The sequence below is a fragment of the Podarcis raffonei genome, chromosome 3 (assembly GCF_027172205.1).
Source record: "Podarcis raffonei isolate rPodRaf1 chromosome 3, rPodRaf1.pri, whole genome shotgun sequence".
In the NCBI taxonomy this organism is placed as follows: Eukaryota; Metazoa; Chordata; class Lepidosauria; order Squamata; family Lacertidae; genus Podarcis; species Podarcis raffonei.
Window position 1 is genome coordinate 86528544 of NC_070604.1, and position 21100 is coordinate 86549643.

General features: G+C 42.8%; 1 protein-coding gene across 3 annotated transcripts; it reads right to left on the reverse strand.

The window, feature by feature from the left end:
• Positions 1-5972: 5972 nt before the first annotated feature.
• TCTE1 (t-complex-associated-testis-expressed 1) lies at positions 5973-20768 on the reverse strand. Of its 3 annotated transcripts, none has more exons than XM_053382906.1 (5): positions 20646-20768; positions 13664-13941; positions 12266-12834; positions 9919-10368; positions 5973-6236 (listed from the first exon to the last, which is right to left on the reverse strand). In XM_053382906.1, the coding sequence occupies exons 2-5, from the start codon at positions 13839-13841 to the stop codon at positions 6024-6026; spliced, it is 1410 nt and encodes a 469-aa protein (XP_053238881.1). In that variant the 5' UTR covers positions 13842-13941; positions 20646-20768; the 3' UTR covers positions 5973-6023. The 3 variants fall into 3 exon arrangements, with proteins under 3 accessions (XP_053238881.1, XP_053238882.1, XP_053238883.1); XM_053382907.1 differs by having other exon boundaries at positions 20663-20765; XM_053382908.1 differs by lacking the exon at positions 20646-20768 and adding an exon at positions 20584-20637.
• Between the last annotated feature and the right edge of the window lie 332 nt (positions 20769-21100).

A 21100-nucleotide genomic window follows, 5' to 3' on the forward strand; every position in this document is an offset into this window, starting at 1 on the left:
GAATTGGAGGCCTCCCTTTATAATAAACAGGGTAGAGCAGCTGAGGGGAATAATAATTATGTGCAGAACTTCTTAATGAAACCTCTCAGGCAAACTAGCAGGTAGGGTTGGATTAAAGCTAGCTTAATGCGCCTGGACTGGTGCTCATACAATCTTTTATCCCTTGGTCACTGTATCTTAAACTACCTGTTGTCACTTGGAATATAAAAAGGTAAAGGTACCCCTGCCCGTACGGGCCAGTCTTGACAGACTCTAGGGTTGTGCGCCCATCTCACTCAAGAGGCCGGGGGCCAGCGCTGTCCGGAGACACTTCCGGGTCACGTGGCCAGTGTGACATCGCTGCTCTGGCGAGCCAGAGCCGCACATGGAAACGCCGTTTACCTTCCCGCTAGTAAGCGGTCCCTATTTATCTACTTGCACCCGGGGGTGCTTTCGAACTGCTAGGTTGGCAGGCGCTGGGACCAAGCAACGGGAGCGCACCCCGCCACGGGGATTCGAACCGCCGACCTTTTGATCGGCAAGCCCTAGGCGCTGAGGCTTTTACCCACAGCGCCACCCGCGTCCCCACTTGGAATATACCAGCTGTTAAATAATATGGGGACAAGAAAATGAGCCGAATGTAGAACTAGTATACAATTGGGAAATGGCCATAAAAACGTAATGCATCCAGAAACCCATTTAGCATCACTAACTTTGCACCTCCCAAATCAATGTCACTGCACTTAGAGGAAAAGCTAAGAGACAGAGCCATTGCGTGGGAAATGGCTCCTCTGTCATATGCATTCAGTTCAGAAAAGCGGATGCCGAGTTTGCAATTTTATATGGAAACTACGTGCATTTCAGACCACCTGAGTCATATGAAGACTTGCATTTTCTGCCCTATCTTCAGAGTTCAAAAGTCTGAAAAGTCTAACAAACAACTTTGTTAAGCCACACCTTGGAGAGGAAGGATGGCAAGTTGATAGCTCACCCTACCTTTGTTGCTTTGCTATACAGCACAGGTGGGCAATCACCTGAAGCCCCTAAACCTTATTTTCTGTTGCTTCCAGTACTTCTTGAAGTTGCCCTATTCTGATTTGGAGTATCTTTCTCCCTCTTTTTGTGTAGTTGCAGAACAATTGGAAGGAGACATATCTGATAAAAATTGAAGTTGGGCAGTTTTTGTTTCACTTTTTCATGGCTTGAGGAAAAGAATCCACCCTGGCTGCCTGAGAAATCGATTTCTGCCATGTGTGTGCAGTACACTAAAATCAGAAAGGAATTACTCTTGTCCTCCAGAACAGTAGCTGTTGGGTGTTCTGGGTTAAAAATATATAAATCCTCCACATACTTATTTGAGAATAACCCCGTCAGCCCCAAAGGAACACAGAGAATTTAGTCTGATGTAGCTGTGATGAAAATTGAAGCAGAAGAGTCTTTATTCTGGATTGGTTAATTCAGAACTTTTTTGTCTCTGGCTCCACCCAGTACTAGCATGTCACTCCAACAGATTACCTCCAAGGAGATGCCGTCTCCAACAATAACAAGAAGATGACCCATCCCTGTTGTACACCATAAAATCAGTCTTGGCCAACTGGTGCCCTCCAGATGTTTTGAACTACAACTCCCACCAACTCCAGCCAGCACTGCGTGCTAGCTGTGACTAGTGGGAGTTGTAGTCCAAAATATCAGGAGAGCACCTGGTTGGCAAAGTCTGCCATGAACCATACATAGAGAAAAGCTAAGTATTGGGAAGAAAAGGAAGAATACCCATTCTAGTTAGCAGCTGACAATTAATTCTGATTTGTAACGATCACCTGGCTAGTTGGCCTATGTTTTCAGCATTTCCTGAGAGACTCAACATCTCTTGGGATCAGAAAAGCTTCCCCAAGCCTGGGGGGGGGGGGGAAATATGCATGTGTCAGCCATTTTGTTTTTCTCTGTTTGTTATAGAGCAGCCATTTATAGATAATGCTGAATAAGCTGGGAACAACTCGTAGGGCAGCAGCTTACAGATGTTACAATACTGGCCTGTGACACCCCATCAGTGTTGAGCTAGAGATTCACCAGAGCATAAAGCTTAAGAATGTTTTGGAGGCGTTTTAAGGTTTATCTGTTTCAGTTGGCTCTCAGGAGTTAGCACAAAGATGAGAGCCTTTAGCAGTATTTACTGAATGTCGTATTGAATTATATTGTGGGTTTTTTAAATTCTCTTTTAAAATTCTGTATGCTTTTAAATTGGTACTCAACCTGAGACTTCAAGGCTATAAATCTAAAGTATTCACAGCAGCACTGTAAAGTAGTTTTTTATTATTCCCATTTTTCAGATAGAGAAGCTCGGGCAGATAATTATTTCATTTATGTCTGCTAATGACTCCGTAGCTGAATAGCCTGAGAAGTCTCAAGACCACCCTCCAGTCACAGGACAAGTTTGTTGGAGGGAATTTAGGGAATTCTTTTGGTTAGTTATGTTTAAGCACCCATATGGAGCACTAACCCATTCAGCCATGTGACCTTATCTAGCTCAGATCATCACCAGGACAATTCAACAAGCACTGCTTTTATTTGATATTTGTTGCACGTTTTAGAGCAGGCACCCCCAAACTCAGCCCTCCAGATGTTTTGGGACTACAATTCCCATCATCCCTGACCACTGGTCCTGTTGGCTAGGGATGATGGGAGTTGTAGTCCCAAAACATCTGGAGGACCGAGTTTGGGGGTGCCCGTTTTAGTCACAATTAAGAGTCAATTTTACTTTATCTTCTCTGCACTCTGTGGAGGCAGGCTGCTTTGCAGACATCATGCACATTCATTCTCAGATTAAAAACAACCCCAAAGAAACTGATCTCCAATAGATTGCAAGAAGCTGTGCTTACCATGACTGACTGATGTGGGATCTTGGGCCTTTTCCTGAGTGACTAAAAAGATCTCTTAATTCAAGTGTGCAGTTTTAGTAATAAATTATTTTGTAACTTCAACAAGCCAGCCTGCCTCAGGTCAAGAATTAGGTGGTCAGTGGCGAATATCTGATGTTCTAGGTATGTCTCAGGGGGATATTTTATAGTTGCTGCCATGGGCATATTTCTCATGCTGCTGCAACTCCCTATGGTTTAAACCACTGGAGCAATCCACTCATGGATTAGGAAGGGGGGAAACACAAGCTTGTAAAGACTATGGGGTGGTGTTGTTGACACCTCTAACAGCTGCTGCTGCTGCTGCCACCCAAGATAACCTCACACAAGTATCCTTTCTGATCTATTACGGCCAAAACATCAAGCAGCTAAAGCCCCTTTGGCCGAGGGGCACTGCAGGCAGCAGAGCCATGGATGGTGGACGTTTGTATCCATTGCCCACAATGAGCAACAGCGGAGATAAATCCCGTTCTGACAAAACTTTTCTGTGAGCACTGAGAACAGTTTTTACTTTTCAATATGTCCGTATGATCTAGTTCTGTTTGTCTCTCTCTATGTAAAACGGTATATCACAATGTTGCCTTTTTGTTGGAAATATCAAAAGTACAAAGATTGTAAACCAAATCGGTGTAATAAAAGTTCCAGATGATTCACGATGTCTGATTTGTGCCTGGCTGACTTTCTTCATAGAGTTTGTAGAGACCCATCAAAAGAGAAGCCACTGTCTTCTGAAAGCCCACCCACCACATTCTGGTTAACATATACTTAATCCTCTGCAGGGTTGATCTTGGGGGAGTCGATTGTGGACTGCATTGCACAGCATGGATTAGCTAATACTGGTGACATCACACCCACCCTCTCCCTCCCCAGAACAGTTTAATTTTAAATGTAAGCAGTTTTTTTAAACAAGGCAAGATTGAATACTTGGGAGAATTTTAGAAAAGGGAGGCATCGAGCACATTCCAGTGTCATCAGTGAAAAGGCCCACCTATGTGCCAGCAAAAACCCACTAATAATTAGGTCATGACAAGATTAATTAGGCTGCATTTGTTGGTTGATCTTAATGTGCTCACCAGCAATGGTGGGGAAGTTGGTCTTTCAGGTAACCTGACCCAGAGTTTAGGGTTTTATATGTAAATAATGACCTTAAAACTTCTTCATGTTAAGCCATGTTTTGGATTAGTGTTGAATGTGAATAAGTGATAGTTCAGTTCTTCATATATAGAACAATTAAAAATGTGACACCATTGTCATTATGACTGGGCTTCTGGGTTAGTTAACAGGGCAAGGAGATTTCAAAGGCAACTTTTGCAAGCTTAGCATTACCTAGTAAGTGTGTTTAGAAAGTCACACAGGCCGATGGAACATACACAGGATTGTGCCTAACGTCTTGAATTTTAGCTATCCAAACAGCATTTCTGAGTTTATGAACAGCAACTGTGTTATGTAAAGCAACCCTAAAGAAGTGAGGAAAGACAAGATGTGTAGCAAGGAAAACCATTCTGATGGCAATTGTTGTTACTAGGGAAATACTGAGACATAGCAAGAACCTCAGATTATATAAGCAATAAAGCACCTAGTGGAATTTTAAGTGACTTCACTGCTGTGTGCTAACCTGGGGCAATAGCTAGAGAAAGCCTTTCTGATCCTATCTTCAGAGAAGCTTGAAAAAGCAGGAGACTTTGGAGATCAGATCAGGGATGTACCCTTTGATGCTAAAAATGAGAGCCTTCCCATTGCACATGACTGTGACTTTGGAGGGTGTTGCCTGCCCTCCCTCTAGCAATCATCACTTGACCCTATAACTGAGAATCTCCTCAGGAGAAGGAAAATAAGATAACAACTGCAAGAGACATAACTGGGTCTTAGAAAGTTTGGATGGCTAAATCCAAAAGCAAATTGCACCCAGGAAGCCATTTAAGTCACAGCAGATTCTGTCACTGGCCTCACATCAACCCACACTTTAGCAACAGCTAGCAACAGTAAGGCAGATTTACAGTCACAAGATTTAGATGAGTTGCCCATTGGCTTAGGATGATGTGTTAACAGGCCACAAATATTTATACTACGTAATTGAACAGATGGAAAAAATACTCTGCCCCTCCCCAGCATCTAAACTAGAACAAAACTCCAGAGGAACAATTACCGGTACACCTTGAGCACGGCTGTTTTGTGATATATCCACAATGCGCGCACACCCTTTTGAAGTTTAGAAGTACAATTAATAGGTTTGCGTTCCTAATATACTCCTTGACCAAAGGGGGAGGGGGACACTGATAATGTAGGCTGGTGTGTGCCCTGGGGTATAAACCAGAGGATTGCAGGATGTGATCCTGCAATAAGTTTTGGAGCTTCTGTCAGGATTCAGCACCATCAGTTGCAGGGTCAAGTGGACAGCTCCCTGCTTTCCCATGTTAATACCACCGCTTGGCCAGGCTGAGAGCACCACTAGACAGTGATGGCAGCAGAAGGCTGAACCGTAGTCATTTTTGGTCTGCTTGCTGTTTCTGCTATTGAGAGGACTTTTGCTTTGGGATCAGAAGGGGGAAAGAGGGTTGATGGGGTGGCAAAGAGAGAGGAAAAGTTTCATTCAAAGATACACAAAAAATTCAGTGAATTATTAAATAAGAATCTTGTACCTGAAGGATTTTGTTAGATCTAGCTCACTTTCAACATACTCTGCCTTGCTTAACCTGTTTTTACAGTATCGTTCAGTTCCCAGAATGGCCTGTCAAAAATGATTTAAAAAGATTTAATCAATGATTAATCACCATAATCTAGCTCCATCAGGGTGCACTTTACAGAGTAGAAGAAGTCCCTGCCTTTAGCAGCTTCCGATCTAAAATCTGACAAAGAGGAACAACAGAGCAAGAGGAGGAAGGAGTAAGCAGGGAAGCCACATGCTTCCCGTCGCCCCTGCTAGGGTTAGGCCCAGGCTCAGGTGCAATATGACATGGGACCAAGGGACTTGTGCCACAGGCTTCATGGGAAGGTGAAGAGAAAGGCAGGAGGAAAGGAAGCTATGGCCAGCCAAGATCAAACACAGCTAAGAAGGAACTTCTGAGCACAATGCTTAGCAGAAATAAAATAGGCATTTAATCTAACATGGTGAAGACAAAAACACAGGAAATGTTAGCCTTGTTCGGGGTGTTTTTCTTCAACCGTATGTGGGACAGGTGCAGAGGGCGGGTGCTGCAGGCTTTTGAATCGGGCTAGTTCCTGGTTGGTCTTTATGGCCTGGTTAATGAGGTATTCACTCTCTTGGCCCACCTCTGCCAGCCTCAGGTCAAATTCTACCACTGTCTTGTTATCAGTCATGCCTTCCAGCAGCTGCTTCCCTCCATCCTGGAATCAATAAAAAGACTAGGCTGAAGGTCAAAAACACACATGCACACAAGCAACCCTTGGGTTTAAACCACATTGCCCCAAAGCACCCTGGCTGGTTTGCAACTAAGACCTAAAAATGCCTCGAGGAAGGGGCAAACATGCTTCCTTACATGCTATTTTTTATTTACAAAAAGAAAAGACAATGAGATCTCGTGGCGCCCTTAGACAAAGTTATTATAGCATAAGTTTTCATGGGCCGAAGCCTACTTCATCAAACATGTTGACAGGTATATAAAGGTAAATTCAGAGGATGTCACTACTGTGATTATAATGAAGTAGTGATGGATTTATACTGGGCATCCACACATTATTCAACTTCAGTAGTTCTTTTGCAATGCTTGCCCAATATTATCACCTTATCACCATCTAGAGCGGCAAAAAACCCACCTGAACATTTGTGGTAGGAAAAGTTATCAGATTTTAGCATTTTTAGATTATTATTATTATTATCATTATTATTTTGCAAATGAGTATGACCAGCCCAAAACCTTTGCAAATGCAAGTGGTATTGAAAGTGTGATCAGGTCTAACTGCTCCCATAACATCCTAAGTACAAATCATGAAGAACGCTCAATAAACAGCATGCCACTAGGAGGTCCTATAAAACTGAAGAACTTTCAAAATTATAATAAATCATCCTGTACATAACATTTATTAAATGTATATACCACCCTTCATCCAAAGATTTAGAGCAACAAAACTGCCTCTGCCAGTGTGAAAACATTTCATATGCTGTGCACATATCAAGAGTCCTCTAACGCTCTCTCCAGCACAGAGAATTGGCCAGCCTTTTATTAACCACTGCAAGACTCATAATAGCACAACATTGGAAAACAAAGCTTGCAATTCCATTCTATAACTGGATTAATAACGTGTGGGAAGTGGTTAACTCAGATCTCACAAGATGTAGACCTGTGAAAGGGACAACCGATTTTAGTGACATATGACTTCCCTTTTTTGCTTATGTTAATAAGCAGGGGAAATATTTTTCTTCCCCCTCTCAAGAATCCCCATGGAGATGATATGTACCTTGATAACTATTGTGACCTATAAGCTGTATGACCTATAAACTGGGTGTAAATGTTCATACCAGAGTTCTTGTTTTTGATGGAATTGCTTCCTTGGTGTTGTTGTTTTATTGTTTAAAATTTTAATAAAATTTCCATGGAGGGGGGCGGGAAAGAGTCCACCTTTTGAGCACTGAGTTACTGGAGCAGCCCCTACTCTAAAATAGGGAGTGCTTATAGAAATATATTTTTAAAAAATAAAAAAATTGTCCAGTAGCACCTTAGAGACCAACTAAGTTTGTTCTTGGTATGAGCTTTCGTGTGCATGCACACTTCTGAAGATAGAGAGTGCTTGTGCAGTTAAGCTAGAAATTACTGTTTGACACAGAGAGAGAGAGAGAGAGAGAGAGAGAGAGAGAGAGATTGGTGTTTCCAACATGCCCCTTCAATAACTAACAGTCTGAGTTCATTATGCATAGGCAAAAGAAAGGGATGGCTGACAGGAGGACAAACAGGGACAATGACCCTGGGGATAGCAGGAGCTTATGCATGGGAACAGATCACAGTGTGTGTGTGTTAGAAGAGTCCAAGCATGAGGACAGGGATGAGTTCCTTGTGTGGAGGTTGCCTCTGAAACCCCGCTGTGCTGAGATTCTGAGGTGCTTAGAATGCGTTGCGCCCTCCTTCCCAGTTCCAGGCATTTGTCCCTTTAGCCCGAAACTGTGCCTCTTGGAGTAGAGAGGGATGCTCACCAAAGCAAGCAGATTTGTCACCCTCTCCTGTCACCTATTCATCAAGCTACTGCTGCTTATTGCCAAATGCTCACAGAATGGATGGTGTGTCACGCTCCCCGTTATGAAAGTGTCATTATGACAGTGACATCTTCCTACCTCCCCATTACCATGTCAAGAGATGATAAAGTGTTTGCTTAGGCAATTCGGTAAGATTTTGGCATCCTGGGGGAAAGAGACAAGAAGTCATTAACTCCCTCAACCTCTGAGGCATCTAAAAAGTATGTGACAGATCCAAAGGGAACAGTATTGGCATGGCAAGAACTAAAAGCAGGTGATAGCATCGTGATACATGCACCAGACAGATCTTAAAAGCATGTGATGAAAAGTAGAGATTCCTGAGCTGTGACATGGGCTGACATGTCTCTGGAGTGGCGTTCTGTTCTGTATCGTCTTGCTTCTCAACCCCTTCTGCCCGCCCCGTCCCAGTCTGGATTTAAGAAAAAGTCATCACTCAATTAGATGAAGGATCCTACACTTGCAGACACCCAGAATTTAGTATAATTTCTGGGGAAATCAATCACACCATCTTCAGAAATCGGAATATTGTCATTTTGTTTAAGCCCATTAGCTACCTGGAATCTGGTGGCCATGTTACTGCAGAAGATTGGAAAAGATACAGCAGACCAAGCAAAACCTGCCAACGAACATACAAAAGCTGCTGGAGTTTTCTGAGATTGGATCACAACTCTGAATATTAAGAGTTTGCACACTTTTATCCACATGAACTGATCCAGTAGAATATTTTGCTTCGTGAAAGATGGGACAAGAAAATCTAAAGCATGCTTGGGTAAACATAAAGCAAGCAACAAAGACTAATATATGTAGCTCTACCATGTAGAGAGTTGCCAACTTCTCAAAAGACAGCCACTGAGGGTAGGATTCAAACCTCTGCCCTTTGGTAAAATACAGGATTTCAGACAGTCCTGGGGCAAGTTACCCACTCTCTGCCTTTGTTGCAAGCACAAACTAGGAAAAGATGGCAAAGCAGCTGGTATGCTATTTTCTGCGGCAACATTATATAGAAATGAACAGAAATACATTCCTAACAGGTTGCATCAATCACCTGTTGCCACATTATCAAATTAAGAAAAGATGTGTAAAATGTAGTCACACATAATGCTGCAATGTAGAGTTCCTGAACACAATTTGAAACAGCCCATTCCGCAGCAGCTTCCTCTGCTGCTAAGCAGAGAAATAAGAATGTTCATCCTTCAGTGTAAGCCAGATATATATTCTGGGCCTATTGCTATCAAACCACAGAAAGTATTTTAGGGGCCCTACAAGGCATTATTGTACATTCATCACGATTTGTGCTCATCATACTATCAGGGTGGTTATATATGCAATCACACTTTCAATACCATTTGCACCTGCAAAAGTCTAAGTGTGCATCCTATAGCTTTCCTGCTAAAATCCCATAATTTTTTATACTACAAATGTTCCTACTCTCTCTCTCTCTCTCTTTCAATTTGCAGTACAAAATGGACTGTGCTACTTCGGTTTTGAGTTAAACACAAAAGTCTGCAAATTAAAAACTAGCACAAGGAGGAGTGGATTAAGCTAGAAGCTCCCTGTGATGTGACCCTCTTCTGCTAGCAGGGAGTTTAATATTTCCAACCCCCACCTCATTCTCCTACACATGTAGGCCAGTCCAAGTCTATCCCAACCAAAAATTCACTGTGAGATGACAAGCCACTATCTCCCAGCTTCAAAAGAAACATCATCTGACCTACTTTACAAGGTTGTAAGGATTACTTAAGATAATGCATGTAAAGTGCTTTGAACATTCTATACAAGTGCTATGTGCCCATCCCCCTTGTAGGAAAAGAGATTGCGTACTAGCCCAATGTGGTTGCAGGAGAGGTTGATGTGAGTCAGAGCCGTGTTCTGAGCAAGGACCTGAGAGAAAAGGGTGGCCGTTGGCTCTGACAACTCATTGCCACCCAAGTGAAGATTTGTCAGAGTGTCGTTAGCCAAGAGGGCGTGGCAAATGGCTTGGCCTCCCTCATCCTCAATGCAGTTGAGACGCAGATTGAGGGACGTCAGAATGGAATTCTTGGACAAGGCGTGAGCAATCGCCTGGGCTCCTTGAGCACGGATCCTGTTATCACAAAGGTTAAGGGTTACTATCTTGCTGCGGTTGATCAGTTTGCCAACAGCTCGTGCTCCCCGGTCTGCTATCAGATTGTGAGATAAGTTTAGTTCTATTAGCGAAGGGTGGTCTAATAGTTCATGGATCAGCACACGAGACTTTTCGTCATCCACTTTGCTTCGGGACAGTTTGAAGACCTGCAGCAGAAGAATAAGGTTACACGTTTTGCTAAAGAAAAATATTTCAGACAATTTTTATTTTATTTGTGCCTTGAACCACTCAGTTTTCACTGAAAGGCAAGGGGTTTGGACAGTTCATTGCCTTAGCTGCTTTTTGAAAAAGTTCACATATCAGAAGCAATAAGCGTAACCTGTATTTCCGGTAAAAGGCTTTTAAACTGCTCTAACAATCTGGAATCACAAGGAGTTGTCTGAAAGGCTCCGTAGTTCAGACAGCAAGTCTGTGGTTAATTTTGCCTAATTTTCTCAGAAATATTGGAATTTAGAATCAAAGATTTCTCCATTGCCCCTAAGCAGGCTCAAGCCTTTATGTGATCTAAGCTGGCAGGTAGAGGGGTGGTTCAGTCATCAAGAGTGAGATACAACACAAGTCTTTCAAGTGTTATAAGCCAATGGATAGCTTTTGTACACTACTGAGGGTGGTTTGAGGGTGCAGAGTTGAAAGGTCATTCCACCCATCCTCTTATTTTTTTAGAGGAACTGTAGGTCTCTAGCAACCAGTAGCGGCTATTGCTTACCTTGCTTCCTCATTTAACCCTCTTATGCAGATGTCTACATTATAAATATATTGGTGAGGAGCAGTTTGAAAAGGAACCTTAAGGCTGTTGTTTTAATGCAAGCCACATTAGGACCAAACTCAACAAGATGTGGGAGACCCACAATTCAATCTCTCTGCATTTGTTTTTTTCCTCTTAAAGAGTTGCTCAAGAGGGCCACCCGTGTTGGATTAGGCCTGTAGCGCAGGAGGAGGAAGACCTAACTCTTTCCCCCAAGTGATTTTCCTGATCTAGACTGCCACTTGAGGGAGGGATTTTGATCAGAGCAAGATGCTGAAATATGTGGTTAAATGCCTCCTCTCCTGGCACTGTAGCTCCAGTCTGGTGGTTCTGTGGCTGCTTTGAAGTAAAATGGAAATGTCAAGAGATTAAATAGTGGATCTCCCAAACCTTGCCTTATTTGGCGTTGTTGTTTTTTTTTGGGGGGGTGTTCAATTTAAATCCATGGGACTTGAAGTTGAGATTTAGGAGCTTATTTACCAAGGCTTCATCTCACTGCTTTAATGTTTAAAGCTCTAGTATCATGTCATACTGTCCAACTTTTTAATTACAAAAAACAGTTCACACGTCTTCTGGGCCACGCTCCGGGGCAAGTCATATGACCCACGCCACAATTCCACCCCCCAAAAGCGCTTTTTTTCAGTGCAAGAGCGCTGCCCCCCAAATGGCCACCACAATCTCATACAAAAAAAGGCATGTCCCTTTTTCCAGGACACTTGACAGGTGTGCCACATAAGCAGGGTCAATCACATAGGTCATTTGCACATCAACCTTGCACAGCTGGGATCAGGTGGGAAGAATCCATGTAGTTGACCCCATCTACACCAGCTGAAGCTAAGGAAGGGTGGCTCCCATCACTTAGTTGTAATGGCATCTACTTCAATATAAGAGTGTTTGAGATTAGTATACAAGTATGGTGCAAAGGGGGCTCTCTGTGGCCATGGAAGTACAGTAAGCCTACACCTTATGCCCATTTGTGTGCATTCAGCTTTCCATGCTTAGCATAAAAAAGGTTAAAAAAATTAAAAAATGAGTGGAAAGGGGGCAGGCATCTGGGGGGGGGGAGACTTTGGCAATCCCACCCACCATTGAACCTAATGTGCTTTGACTAAATGCAATTTTGGCTTTAGGCACGATCCCCGGAATGTAACCTAAGTTGTGGGCCTACTGTACTGATGTCAGGTAATGATTTGGACAAAATTATTCACTAAAGGTTTAAAATTGTCCTCTGACCCTTGGGAACCATCATTCTAGGTTCAGGGTTTCTAAAAATTATAGAACTGTATATGGCAAGTTACTTTTAAAGTTGGACACTTCTTGACAGCATTGGCTAGGGAGCAGCAGTCCCGGTAGGTGAACTCAAAAAGATTCCACTCAAAATTCATGCCACAATCTTTAACGCCATAAGATAAGTGCAGCTCCTCTAGGTGACAGAGCGCTGGAGTGAGCATACTCATATCAAAATGGTCCATGGAAGGTTCATCCATTCCAGAATCACTTTCTGTATCAGAGGCTTCTTCGTCTTCCTTCTTCTGATCTATTTTCACAGGTGGAAGGAACTGGTCGATATCTAGCTTCTTCACATATTCCTTGCAGAGTGGGATGACATCCAGGACCTGGTTGGGGTTAGTGGTGTCTGGAATGTAGAACTTCAAGATGTTCTCCAAGTGACGTTCAAAAAACATCCGTTTCCAGCTGTTTCCATAGCGGGACACATCACAAACTGCCCATCTCGCAATGCAACATCGTTTCCAATAACCTTCATCACTAATCAGGTTGGCAGTCACAGTAAGGGGCAGACTTGTGGAGACCTTGTCCAGCACCTTCCTTTGGTGATCAGGAAGGAGGCTATTCAAAATAGGATTACCTGGTTGGAAAGAAGAGAAGTGAACCTTTCGGAATGTGGTGTCTGTTTGCTGCTTTTTATAGCACCATGAAGATCTATTTGCTAGGTATAGATAGATAATTTGTTTGTTTGATTTTTAAATTATCCTACCCAAAGCAAGTTACACTAACCAATAAAACAACAGAATACGCATCTCAATTATTACAAGAGAATAAGAAAAAACAGCAACACTAAAAAACTCAAATAACAGCAGTAAATAAAACAAGCAGATAACATTTTAGCATTAGAATAGCACCAGCAGATTAAACAATTATTCAGACATAGCATCATATGTTGAAAGCAACACACATTTGAGTTTGTACAAGTTTAGCAGTGCTTCCACTAAATAATCTTGAGAGGAGTAATTTGCCGAGGATGCTAAGAATTCCATTAGGAAGACCAAGCCCTACTCCCAGAACAACAGTTTCCAGAATTCCCTAGGAACAAATGAAAGTTTTGTGTTATACTGTAGACTACAATGCTTCAAAACAAGGCAAAAATAAAGGTATTGACTGGTTATCAAGCAGCAGCAGTGGGAATGACTTGGTCTAGAGCGGCAGCAGCCAAAGTGGTACCCTCCAAAAGTTCTTAGGACTACAGTTCCCATCAACTACATGGTCAGGAAGAAAGGGAGTGGAGGGCACCACATTAGCTACCCTTGGTCTATGGAATAATTCCCTGACATTTTTAAAGAGCCATTCCACTTAGTTTTATTTTTAAAAACTCAGTCCTCAATTGCATGTATAATTGCAACCTGTGATCTAAAGGTACATTCTCAGCAAGAGAAACCAGAGGAGGAGAAATTACTTACTTTCAAAGTTGTTGATTATGTGCTGTATGCAGAGCTCTGTGAGCTGTGGCACTATAGCTAGACTCCACTCAGGATCCTCAGCTATAATCCGCCGCATTCGCCGAGGGTTAGCTGCTGGGTTTCTGGTACGGCTTGGGGGAGGGACTGCATTGGGGTCTGCAGCAACTGGCTCCTGCATCTTGAAGTGCTGGGGTAAAATCCCTCTCTCTCTTCTCTCTCTTAGAGTGGTTTGAAAGTTCTGCACAAACTGGAACACTAAAGTTCAGCAGCCATTCTTCCTAGAAAAATCCAGAAGTCAGTACCACTCACTGATACTAATAAAATATTTGATGTGGTGCATTATACTACAAGTGTGGGGAGGAAGAAGTCCCTTACAACTGCATTATTTAAATTTTGATGTAGTCCAATCAATTATTAGCTCCACCAATGCACATAACAAAACAAGGAAGGTAGACAGACTGTTTCACTGGACCAAGTTCTGAGAATATAAGAACATTTAATAACTGGAAGTTGTTTACATCAGAAGTTTGTGTCACCTTTTCCTGAGCTATTAAATGTCTCCTAAGATGAAGCAATTATATGAAGTGAGTCATACGCAAATTGGATTTATAAGCACACTGAAGTGGTGGTTTCACATCAAAATGCAGCAGGGTGTCAGTGCAGGGGGCTCACATGATGTAAAAATATATTTATACATTAAAAAAAAAAGCACAGAAGAGAATCTGGCAGTCTCATTCTCCTTTCTCTGAACTAGTCTAATTTCACACACCAATCTCACCTGCAGTACCCCTATTTCTTAAGGATCATGCAGATAACATATTATCCAAGTTGCAGTTAATCCATTCCACATCCTAGGAGTTGAAGTGCCAAAACAGAGGCACAACACAATAGCAAAGTACACTCTGCACATTTTGACTGGAGGGGATAGCTCTGAAGCAAGGGGATAACTGTAACTTGCTCCCCCAACTCTCTTTTAAAAAATAAGACTAGAAATGCATGCCATCACAGAACAGAGCTCAGGGCCTCCAAAGAACCAGATCATCGGTGGGGAACCTGTGGCCATCCAGATGTTGTTGGATTACAACTCGCCCCCGATCATTAGCTGTGCTAGCTGAGGCAGGTGGGAATTTTAGTCCAGAAACATCTGGAAGTCCAAAAGTTCCTCCCTGCTGAGCTAAATAAGGTTACAATTATATTTTAACATGGAAACCATTATAGAAGTGGGCAATCCTGCAGGTCCTTACTGAGATTTTTCATTAAAGTGCTAGGTGAATACTGTGGCATATTGGGGGAATGCTCAGCCTCTTAATCTCTTCAAGGTTTAAAAGTTGAGCGTTCTCTCATTTTACCAAAGTGCTCATCTAGGCTTTTAAAGAAAACATGTTTAAAAAAAGCTGGAGCTAAAAAAAAACCCCATACAATAGGCAATAACAGTGCATCTCTACCCAGGAGTAAATCCCAGTAAGCTCAATGAGGCTTGCTTTAGACGGCACAGCAGTTGGATACGGTGTGTGAATTGAGAGTGGAAAACTTTCACGTGCACAAGACGTCCTCGTAACCTTCTACAAAGACACCTGCAGTTGCGCGGAAACTAGTGCCCCAATCCGGCACACTTCTGCTGAGAAGTTTTTTGATCTTATATACTACCTTCCCGTTACAAAGAGAGAAGCCAGTGCCACGGCAGAGATCAAGCTCATTATTTCCTTCCTGTTCATGAAGCTGCTCCATTTTGCTTTCAAGCACACATAAGAAGCAGCCTTTGGTGTGTGAAAACCCTGGTGCCTTTGAAACCTTTGCAATGGGCCATTTTTCAGCCCCCAAAATGTCTGGGGTAGTGCTGATAAAAACAACCTGCTAAATCACAAGAGCAGACCTCTACAAACCCTTTGAAGAATGCAAGTTATTCATGTTGTGTTACTGATAATGTGTCTGCAAAGGCTTCTCAGATGGTAGCAGCAAGCAGCAGGTGCCAGAGCAAAGCAAAGAACACTGAAATGAAGGGCAGGGAGAGGCCAGGTCAAATGGATACTTAGGTGTCTACAGAAATTGTGAGACAATGCTGCCCGAGGGCCAAATGACATGGAATAATATCCACTGGAGACCAGCTAATCCTAGTGGGGGTGGAAAATCAGCTATTGTGGAGCAATCACTGTACACTTGCAGGCAACTAAGATTCTTAACCCCAAAAGCCACACAGAAAACCAGGAGAATGCAACAGCCCTCATAACTGTGGTTTCTGCTCTCTGTGATTCTTCCTTCCTGCGTGAAGCCAGCCCAGCGCTGCTCCTCAGTCAGAGATCCGTAGGGCTTCTGCAGATCTGACTGCTGTGACCAGAACCATCTTGTCACTCCAATCTTCATCAATCCCAGAATATGGAAGGGAGAAAACAGTTGGCAAATGCAAGAACAACCCCCTGGGGTCACGAAGCACGAAAACTCAAAAGCTTTCTGCACTTCCCAAATAGTCCAAATATTACTGGACAATAGTAAAAGAACCACTGTGCAACTGTAGCTTCTTCCAAGAGGCAGGCATGAAAATGAGTTTATTTCTATAAAGCACCATGAGCAGGATAACTGCATAAACGATTAATAATGAGCAGGATTCTAATTTTTTTATTGGGAACAACTGTGAATTTAATTGTCAAAATGTGCATATTCAAAATTGTATTAAAAAAATAAAACATCTCATGATTAAATATTCCATAAAGCAAGACAGCAGCTGTAGGTGAATTTCAACTAAATCTCTACTGACTTTTAAAAAAGGAGCCTGCAAGTGGAGAACAGTTCATTAAAACCTCTAATGCCAGTTGTAGCTCATAAAGCCTATGGCTTGAATCCAAAAAGCCACTTTATGCAGGAAAAGCATTTCCACACATGGTCAGGGAAGTATCATTTCTATTTCCGACTGTTCTGAGGAGTACTTCTGAAATTCCCCCGAGTTTTAGGAACACCTTAAAGGCAGCATGGAGGGCTGCTTTTAAAAAGAGAGGCTCCATTCAAAAGAAGTTCTGCTCTGTAGGCAGTTTACCACACATCCCTTTAGTTTACATGTCCTGAAACTCTTCTAAATGCTGCAATTTTGTGATTATCTGCTGCGAAGTGTGATGCTTTGTTGCAAAATTCCCATGGAGTCTTATTGCTGGTGACCAAATGGCAAGCTTTGAGATTTCATGAGAAGAGAAGACTCCCTGGAAAAGACCCTGATGTTGGGAAAGATTGAGGGCACAAGGAGAAGGGGACGACAGAGGACAAGATGCTTGGACAGTGTTCTTGAAGCTACCAGCATGAGTTTGACCAAACTGCGGGAGGCAGTGGAAGACAGGAGTGCCTGGCGTGCTCTGGTCCATGGGGTCACGAAGAGTCGGACAAGACTAAACAACTAAACAACAACAACAACAAAAATGGGAAGCTTTAGGATCCAGCAGTCATCGCCTAGATTTCTTTCCTTTTGCACACAATTCCACTATTCTAGGGCTATCCAAAAATCACTAGTACCCTTAGTATAGCCAAAATAAAGCCTGGGTTTAAGATTATTTACAATTCAAATCTCAATTAGAAGTGTGACACCACACCATGTTCTTACAATCCACATGACAGGCATGGCACATACACTTGTCCTAAGCTAATCCACCTAAAGCCTGCTACCAACAGTGGCACCACATCTCCTTACGGGAAAAGGGGGCCGTTCAATTTCCTCTGCATACAAATCAAATGGCATCAATTTAGCATCCAACTGTTTAGCGTCAACCTGTGCTAGAAAACTTATTTGGTTGCCACAATTTCTAGTAGGGGAGCCATGTTAACCTCTCTTGTGGCACCTTAAAGACCCACAGATTTATTACGGCATGAGTTTTTGTGGACTACAGTGAGTTGTGATTCTGCAGTTTCAATTGCAGCCTGCCTTTGAAAGGGCTGGGAGACTGAAATGGGAAACCACCAAATTACCATTAATCACATGTGGACTGAATACACTGCAAACTGAAAAAGGCAAGTTTTCATAGTTTTGGCAGAAAGTAGGGCTCTTCCCATCCTACGTACAGTAGTGCAAGCTCATTTGGCAGTCAGGATTAATAATGTTTTATACCTTGGGGGCTTGTTTTTATTTAGGATTTTTAAAAAAATAATAATTGAATAATGCTGTTTGCAATTTCATTGTTTTATGTTAACCACTTAGAGATGTTTACTTTATTAAGTAGTATATCTGGTTTTATAGACACATAAATAAAATAGACTGCTTATAGTTCTAGTAAATAAATAAAACTTTTCTGACTCTACTTGTTGCCAGTAATTTCTCCACTAGAAGCTGTTTTCTATTGTACTCATGAGCTGTGTACGCTGTATTATGAAGGGATTGCAATGTTCGAGGAAAATGAGGCAGAAACCTCAACACAGTGTTCAAACTTACTTTTTGCTTTTACAAAGCATGTGTGTTTCACTCACTCCACATTCAGTGTCATTACAAATATAGCAGAGCAAGGTTGCTATGGTGTGATGAAGATTCCACAAGGTGTCTGAATTAACTCTGTGATCAAATGCCTGGGGAGTTGTAAGGTGCTAGGTCTTGCAGTGAGTCATTTATCACACTGAATCAATTTACAGGATCTCCTGATGCAGCAATCACATATCACCATGGCTGTTCTATACTTCATTTTCTTATTTTGTCAGTACAGACATATATTCCCCTGTACTGCTTTGGGTTCACATTCATATATTCATGGATGATTAGATAACTTTCTACCAAGTTACCACATGTATGTGACCACTTAGTAAACAGATTATATTGCCCTGCCAAAGTACAAACAGGTAGTTTATGCCCCCTCCTCCAGTTTTTTCAGCTTTCCACTTCCAGTATGGAAATGTAAAGTTCTCATTTTTTCACAGGACAATATAGATTACTAGCATACCAAGTGGTTATACGCTCACTGTGATATGCTATTATTTGATAAATACCCTTTCTTATTCACTCATCATCTCAGATTCAATGAACATTGGCTGAAAACATAACTGCTCCCATAAATGGCACACTGCCATATAATATATGTAGTCTCCTTTCTTGACATTTTGCATTAAACAGCATGTTAAGATGCAGTTAATTAGAAGATAGCATATAAATGTATATGTAACTTTCCACCCACGTTGTGCCTATATCAAGTGCATTGCAAAAGTACTGCTAAAAGAGATGCCACAAAATGCCAAAATGTAGTCAATTTCCAATCTATACAATTTGCACAAGGATGTATAAGCCATAGATTTAATCATAGAAGAAAAAACATGACTGACTTTCTTCCATGTCCTTAAGTACTTCATTCAATTTCTTTATTTTAAGCTGCTTTTTAATAGTCAAGCCCTTTCAATTCAACTTTCTTTTAATTTAAGAAATAAAACCTGCTTACTGGGAAAGATTTTCTGCTTTTAGATGCAACACAAAGTCCACTGAAATGAACATTATATAAACCCTACCTTCTAATAGTGCAGTACTGAGTAGATGCAACACCCACTCAACAATTGCAGGGGGTAGGGCTAGATGACCCTCGTGGTCGCTTCCAAATCTACAGTTCTACAGTTCTATGCAAGCAATGCTCCAATTACAGGAGAAGGTGCTCTATTTTTCATGATGTTTTTAGAAGCCTGGGAGGGGCTTGTCTAAATTGCGGGGCAGTCCATGGGAGGTGTCTTGTCATTAAAAGCTCCCCTATCTCTCTTTCCCCATAAGTCAAGCACTAAATACAAATACTGTGAAAGAGAAAGGGATTAAAATCCACCAATCAACAGCTTTGCACCATTTGCTATTCTCCAAAAGCTCTCAGTATTTCTTCACACGTACACAGTCACTTTAGCCATATTTTAAATGTTTACTGAAAAGGCTCCCCACCCCACCCCTTTTGCATTCCCAATATGAATTCTAGTTTGCAGTCCTTAGAAACAACTGATCACCTGGAAATACTTTTAGTTACCCCTAAACCACCCCAAACTTCAAGGATGGCAAAAGGGTGAGCTTTCTCTTGGTCTCTCGGTGTGTGCCTGTGGAATGGATAAAGTGAGTGTTCCAAATTCACAGTAACTGTACAAAAAGGGAACCACCAGCCTTTGGCACTTAACCCAGAGTACAGTGGTACCCCGGGTTAAGTACTTAATTCGTTCCGGAGGTCTGTTCTTAACCTGAAACTGTTCTTAACCTGAAGCACCACTTTAGCTAATGGGGCCTCCTGCTGCTGCCACACCACCAGAGCACAATTTCTGTTCTCATCCTGAAGCAAAGTTCTTAACTCGAGGTACTATTTCTGGGTTAGTGGAGTCTGTAACCTGAAGCGTATGTAACCCAAGGTACCACTGTAATTAGAAGGCCAAGATCTCACATTTATGACAGCAGAACTGCCTGCCTCTTACTTTAAAGAAACCCTGTTCTTTCCTTAATATTATAGCCTGTGAAAAAACACACACACAGAAACACAGAAACACACACTCTCTCTCTCACTCTCTCTCTCTCTCTCTCTCACACACACACACACAAAGAATCATAGAGTTGGAATATATATTAAAAGACAGGTGGCGGCAGAAGGAGAGCTGGGAAAAGGGCTTAGGGGTTGCCTTCATCGTCGTTCTTCCAATTGCTTTGTGGGGTCCCCTACCTGCTGAGCTAGTGTGGCGTAGCCTGACTAGGACCCACGAGAGCAGAGTTCAAATCCCCACTTAGGCAAGAAGCTCACTGAGTGACCTTGGGCCAGTCACTGCCTCTCAGCCTATAAGCTACCTCACAGAGCTGTTGTGGGGATTCAGTGAGGAGGGGGAGTCATAGAATTGTAGAGCTGGAAGGGGGGACCCCAAGGGTCATTTAGCCATGCAGGGAGAAACATGCACACCACCTTGCGCTCCTTGGAGGGAAAGGTTGGTGCACAGATGCGATAAATCAATAAACAAACCAATAAACCTTCGACCTGTTGTTCCCCTTTCACGGAGGGCCCCTCTGAACCCCGAGTGCTACCTTCACATTTTGCTAACCCGGAAGTCTCGAGGGTCCCTCTTCTCCCCTTTCCCGACTGGTCCCAGCACACGCCCGTCTCTCGGGCCGCGCTATCCCACTTGTCCGCTTAGTCCTCGGGGGTGGGGTGGGGCGGTTGCTAGGGAAACGAAGCGTTGCCAAGGGCCGGCGCCAGAGATGCAAGCGCGGCCCCGCCCCGCTTAGGGGCTTTTTGCGCAGCCTCCAATCAGCATGCGGGAGCCGCCCATTCCCGCTTCAGAGGGGTGGGCGCGAAGAAACGCCCAGGGGCGGGGCTTAGGACTGCGTTGTGCCCTTTGCGTTTGAAACAAAAATCGTCAGGGCGACGTACCGTAAAGCATTGCTGTCCCTCCCCGCCCAAATAATGGGTACCTCACGCCTTCAGAACTGCAGGCTGCGCTAAGGGGGGTGAGAGGCGCTGGTAAGAACAGCGCGCGCGG